General features: G+C 47.3%; 1 protein-coding gene across 6 annotated transcripts in view; it reads left to right on the top strand.

Annotated features, from left to right (window-relative positions):
• The window catches only part of LOC102380006 (ribonuclease inhibitor-like), a 19,600-nt gene extending 15,974 nt beyond the window's left edge, over positions 1–3,626 (top strand). For all 6 annotated transcript variants that reach the window (XM_025198595.1, XM_025198598.1, XM_014517753.2 and 3 more), the window contains 3 exons: positions 384–554; positions 1,918–2,088; positions 2,864–3,626. In XM_025198595.1, coding sequence (XP_025054380.1) covers positions 384–554; positions 1,918–2,088; positions 2,864–2,951 — 430 coding nt within the window. In that variant the 3' untranslated portion in view covers positions 2,952–3,626. The remainder of the gene's footprint in view (positions 1–383; positions 555–1,917; positions 2,089–2,863) is intronic.
• Positions 3,627–6,162: the final 2,536 nt, after the last annotated feature.

Here is a 6,162-nt window from a genome sequence, read left to right as displayed (position 1 = left end):
CCCCCCAACCTCTGGGAAGTGTGAGGTGTCTTCCTGAAAGTGAACATTAAAGCTTTTAGTGAAGAGAGATGCTCACTAATCAAAAGCCCAGGAATATGCCCTTGCCTGAGTGCATGCACAGCCAAAATGTGATGTCACAGGATACATGAACTTTGGACATGGGGATGTCGAAGACGAACAAGGGTGGCAATTGTGCAGCTACTCAGGGAGCCACAGACACTGAGGATAAAAGGCCCACGTGCTGCCAGGAAGGCAGGCTCTTTGGGAAGAAAGAGCTCCAAGCACTCGCATTAGGAGAGAGGACACACATGTGAGTAAAGCCAGTGGACATGAAAGAGACCTCTTTCAGTTCCTGAAGTTCTGGTTTCTTCTCTCTGTGGCAGGCTAAAAGAGTGTGGCCTCACCAGTGCCTGTTGTGAGAGCCTCCGCTCCGTTCTCAGCACAAAACAGTCCTTGAAACACCTGGAAATAGGCTCAAACAGGCTAAAAGATGAAGGAGCAAAACTGATCTGTGAGGGACTGCTGGACACTAACTGCAATTTGGAGACCATATGGTAAGTAGCTCCTTTAACATCCTCCTAACAGGCTGGCATCTCATGGCCAACTGAGAATGGGGATGGACAGCTTATGAGCCTGATCCACGTGGCAAGTTCCTGTGTCCTATCATAGTAAAAGTCCTGACTTGCATCAGGAGGGCAATGGGGTTTTTCCTAGCCTCTGCCTCTTCCACTATTCCCATGTTGTTCCAACCCTGGCTGGATATATAGTGAGTCCACATTAGTGGGCATCAGCAGTACTGTGGGACTGAGTGCCTGCTCTGGGCTGCCCAAAAGTCAGTGTTGCCTCATTCATGAGCACAAATTTCATTTTGGCCTGGAAGCAGCCAGACCACTTCTGCAGTCTTGCAGAGTTGTGCAGCCATCTCCTCGCCATTTCCTAGTGCAGAAACCATGGTGCTGCTCACCATAGCTCCAGGTGCATGAGCTACATGTGGCTGAATGGGCAAGAGCCGTGAAATTGTGCATTGTCCCACCTTAGTGCTGGTTCTACAAGCCAGAGGTGAGACCTAGAAGCCGCAGTCTGGGAAAAGCTTTCTGCTGAGACCAGCCCTGACCCTCTGGGACTTGGGTGGGGGTAAGGAGGTGCTGACCACTTGGATCACTTGCCCTTTCACAGACACAGACAAGAAAATGAAGCTACATGCTTGACTGGGTGTTGTCTTGATTTTCACCCACTCGATGGAAAAGTAATCACGGGTTGATGCTCTTAGATAACTTAGAGCATGCAACACTTGGTTAAACTGTTCCTGTGGTGACTGATGTACTGGTGTTCAGAATAAGCTTTTTTTTCCAGGATAGTGTTTGTTTGTTTCTTATCACCTTTAAATAGTCCAGTAATGATAGGCCTTGTACATGTTTAGTCTTGTCTCCCCTAGAGAAATGGAAGAAGAGAGTAGCTTAAAATAGGTCAGTCCAGTGAGAGCACAAACTTGTCTTCCCTCCAACGAACACCTGACTGATCTGCTAACTGGATTTGATTGGGGCGGGGGTCTTTGCACAGTGTGTGTAGTATTTACATGGGGAAAAGTCATACTGCTTATAAACCAAGTGATAACAAAAGGCACTGCAGAAATGATAGTCTTGTGCTATACTATACATTGCATTAGTACTACCAAAAACATAGGTCTAACTCTGCTAGTGAAGAATAGCTACATTCTACCCCTGGGGCTTCCACATTGGTGAGGGCAGCACCTCACTGAGGCTGTACAAGTCTGCCCCAAACTTTGTTTGTCAGATACTCCAGAAGGACCATGTATGCATGTCCCATGGCTAGAAACGGAGAGGAGGGTTGTGTACATCACCAATGGAGTATGTGCTTAAAAAACAGCTTTTATCTTGTTTCTCTCTTTACCTGCAGGCTGGGGGAGAGTGAGCTCACGGCTGCTTGTTGTGACAGTCTTGCTGCTGTCATCAGTACCAAGCAGTGCCTTAGATACCTGGGGCTGGATCTTAACAGGCTGGAGAATGAAGGTGTAAGAAAGCTATGCGAAGCTGTGAGAAGCCCCAACTGCAAACTGAAGTACCTAATGTAGGTAACAACCCTGGCTTCCTCTCTGGATAAAATGGAGGGAAAAAAGGGGCTTGTCTAGGGAGTTGGGGCAGTAAGCATAGGCCCCTCTGGGGAAGATGCCAACAAATGGGAACCGATGACTTCTTGTCAAAGGCCAAGATCTTTCCATGATACTCCATGCCTGCTTTGTTTAGAGCGTATGGCCACACCCATGACACAGTTCATTCTCCATGTTGAACGCCCACTGAGTTACAAAGCTGAGCTCAGGGTGTCTCCTTACTTACCACTCTAAAATCCTCAGACATCTCTAGTCTGACCAGTTGGACTAGGAAAGCAAAGCTTGCATGTTTCTTGGTTCATACAGGCCCTTAATCTGTTCCCTTGCTGTGGCTGAGACTGTGGCCTGTATCTGATTGCCTGGGGACTCCTCAGAAGTGGAACAGCAGGGTAGAGCACTCTCTTGCACTTGTAAAGCAATAAGAAATGGGATTTGGGCCTTGACTCTGATCAAGTCTGAATACTCCCCTGTGCTAGAACTAGGCGTATGTGCAGGGCCACTTTGTCTCAAGAGGCAGGAACTAGTCTTCCTGAAGAGGGACCCCTGGAGTAGCAGACCTCTTTCAGTTTAAGGGTTCTCAGGCCTGGCAACATTTTATAGACCCACACAATGCCTTCTGGATGAATGGGTTCCTCATTACATAGCATCCTATTAGAGGTGTGCTCTGTGCCAGAGGCTCTCCTGAAGCTTTTAAGTGATCTGGAAGCAGCTGAGCCTGTTCCCTTGTCTTGTCAGGTTATATGACATCTACTGGAGTTCTGAAGTGGAGGCTGAACTGCGAGCCCTGGAGGAATCTAAGCCTGGACTGAAGATAATTTTCTGAGTCCACTCTTGGTGCCCAACTGCCACCTTCATCTGAACTGTTTTCCTTGAAAGCTAGCCGATGAATCACCCCTAGAATATACTTTTACCAAAAAAATGGAATTTCTGTGGAACAAGTTGTCTCTCCAGAGAACTGGGGAACATCATGTGTATTCCTGGACATATCAAGCCTGAGGCTTGCTGGAGCTTCAGAGTTTCATCACAGCATTTCCATTCCCATAGCATTGCCTGGATATGATCTTTACCCTCTTGCAATGTTTTAATTATAACAATAATTGCTAATATGCTAGCCTGGCTTTCTAGAATGGCTCTTCACTGTTGGACTCCTCAAGAGCAGAACAACCTCATTTAGTAGTAGTTTTCCCCAGATAGATGGTTCTGTGACTATCTGGAAACAAAGGAAAAGAAGTCTATGCTCTAAAACAGAACTGTGCTAGGCCTTCTGAGGAAGAGGCCTATACTCCTTGAGGAAAGTGGTCACAGTGAGAGCCCTCATACTTCAAGTGATGCACTCTCATTCTGGCACTTGCTTTCACATGAAAGAAATCTTTAAAAGGAGACTTGCTCATGTGCAGTTCTGAGAATACTGGAAATTACTATATTTTCTGAATTATTTGGTCTGGTGAGAACAGATTTATAAACATTTTCTACTCGTAATAAAATTATTTGCAAAGAATGAGATTCTTAGTATTTTTTCCCCTGCACATTCAGTTGGGAATGGAGGGACAGAAAAGGCTATTGGACCTCTTAGATTTCATAGATTTCATAGACATTCGGGCTGGAAGGGACCCTGAAGGATCATCAAGTCCAGCCCTCTGCCCCAGGGGCAGGAAGTCAGCATTTTTTTCCTCTTCTGTGTATCCAGTTGTTCTCTTCAGAAGCAGTGTGCCCCTAACACCTCTTTCCTTTTCCTTATCAACAAGTTGCCTCAGGTGCCTGTACACAAATGCATAGAGCCTGGAAAACAAGCAGGAAGAACTGGAAGTCCTCACACAGTCATGGAGCTATGACTTGATTGGAATAACAGAGACTCGGAAGCTCACATAACTGGAGCACTGTCATGGACAGGTATAAACTGTTTAGGAAGGACAGGCATGAAAGAAGAGGAGGAGGAGTTGCACTTTATGTAAAAGAGCCATACGTTTGCTCAGTGCTCCAGTATGAAACTGGAGATAGGCCTGTTGAAAGTTTCTGGGTTAAGGGGAGAGGGAAGAGCAACAAGGCTGATGTCATGGTAGGGGTTTGCTACAGATGACCAGACCAGGAGGAAATGGTGGATGAGGCTTTCTTCAAACAGCTAGCAGAAGTTTCCCAATCAAAAGCCCTGGTTCTCATGGGGGACTTCAATCACCCTGACATCTGCTGGGAGGGCAATACAGCTTGGAGAGTATTGGGGACAACTTCCTGGTGCAAGTGCTGGAGCTGCCAACTAGGGGCTATGCTCTTCTTAACCTGCTGCTCACAAACAGGGAATAATTGGTGGGGAATGTTGTAGTGGACAGCAACTTGGGCAGCAGTGACCACAAGATGATTGAGTTCAGAATCCTATGGAAAGGAAGGATGGAGAGCAGCAGAGTAAGGACCCTGGACTTCAGAAAAGCTGACTTTGACTCGCTCAGGGAACTCATGGGCAGGATACCCTGGGAAGCCAGTCTGAGTGGAAGAGGAGTCCAGGAAAGCTGGCTGTACTTCAAAGAAACCCTACTGAAGTGCAGGAACATACCATCTCGATGTGCAAGAAGACTAGCGAGCATGGTGGAAGACCAGCTTGGCTTAACAAGGAACTCTTCAGTAAACTCAGTCACAAAAAGGAAGCTTATAAGAAGTGGAAACTTGGACAAATAACTAGGGAAGAATATAAGAGCATTGCTTGGGCATGCAGGGATGAAGTCAGGAAGGCCAGAGTCTACTTGGAGCTGCAGCTAGCAAGGGATGTGAAGAGTAACAAGAAGGGTTTCTACAAGTATGTCGGTAACAAGAGGAGAATCAGGGAAAGTGTGGGTCCCTTACTGAATGGGGGAGGGAACCTAGTGACAGAGAATGCATAAAAGGCTGAAGTGCTCAATGCCTTTTTTGCCTCAGTCTTCACAGGCAAGGTCAGCTCCCAGACTACTGCACCAGGCAGCATAGTTTGGGGAGGAGGTAAGCAGCCAACAGTGGCAAAAGACCAGGTTAAGGACTATTTAGAAAAGCTGGACATATACAATTCAATGGGGCCAGGTGGGGATGCACCTGAGGGTGCTGAGGGAGTTGGCTGATGTGACTGCAGAGCCACTGGCCATCATCTTTGAAAACTCATGGCAATGAGGTCCCAGATGATTGGAAAAGGGCAAACCTAGTGCCCATATTTAAGAAAGGGGAAAAGGAAGATCCAGGGAACTACAGCCTTACCTCAGTCCCTGGAAAAATAATGAAGCAGATCCTCAAGAAATCCAATTGTCAGCACTTGGAGGAGAAGAAGGTTATTAGGAACAGTCAGCACGGATTCACCAGGGGAAGTCATGCCTGACAAACCTGATTACCTTCTATGGCGAGATGACTGGCTCTGTGGAACACGGAAGACCAGTGAATGTGATTGATATACCTTGATTTTTAGCAAGGCTTTTGATATGGTCTCCCACAACAATCTTGCAGGCAAGCTAAGGAAGTGTGGGCTGGATGAATGGACTGTAAGGTGGATAGAAAACTGGCTGGAGCATTGGGCTCAGAGAGCAGTAATCAGTGGCCCGATGTTTAGTTGGCAGCTGGTATCAGGTGGAGTGCCCCAGGAGTCAGTTCTGGGGCCGGTTTTGTTCAATGTCTTCATCAACTACATGGAGTGCCAGATAGGGGAGTTCCAGGCTGCGGTGCAGAGACTGCGTTCCATCAGGGATGGTGAAGAGATCGACTCTTAACTGCCAGACTCTTCACCTGAAGAATGAAGAAGAAAGATCAATGGCTGACAGGACAAGGGTAGACAAGTGAAGTACAGCCAGGGGTTGCTTGGACGAAGGTTGTCTCTGGCCCCAAGGCACACTGCACCAGAATCATCACCCCTCTGGATCTTCACAACAGGTATGAACTCCTTTGCAGCACCAATAGAGCCATCAGAACTGCCAGCTCCAGCACTTGAGGAAGGAAGGCAACATGCAACCACCCCTAAGAAGAAACGCAGAGTGATTGTCGTGGGCAACTTCCTCTTCAGGGGGACAGAGGGAGCAATCTGCTGCCCT

Source organism: Alligator sinensis, unplaced genomic scaffold, assembly GCF_000455745.1.
Source record: "Alligator sinensis unplaced genomic scaffold, ASM45574v1 scaffold907_1, whole genome shotgun sequence".
In the NCBI taxonomy this organism is placed as follows: domain Eukaryota; kingdom Metazoa; phylum Chordata; order Crocodylia; family Alligatoridae; genus Alligator; species Alligator sinensis.
Note: the sequence above shows the minus strand (reverse complement) of the source record. Positions and strands in the feature narration are given on the sequence as shown.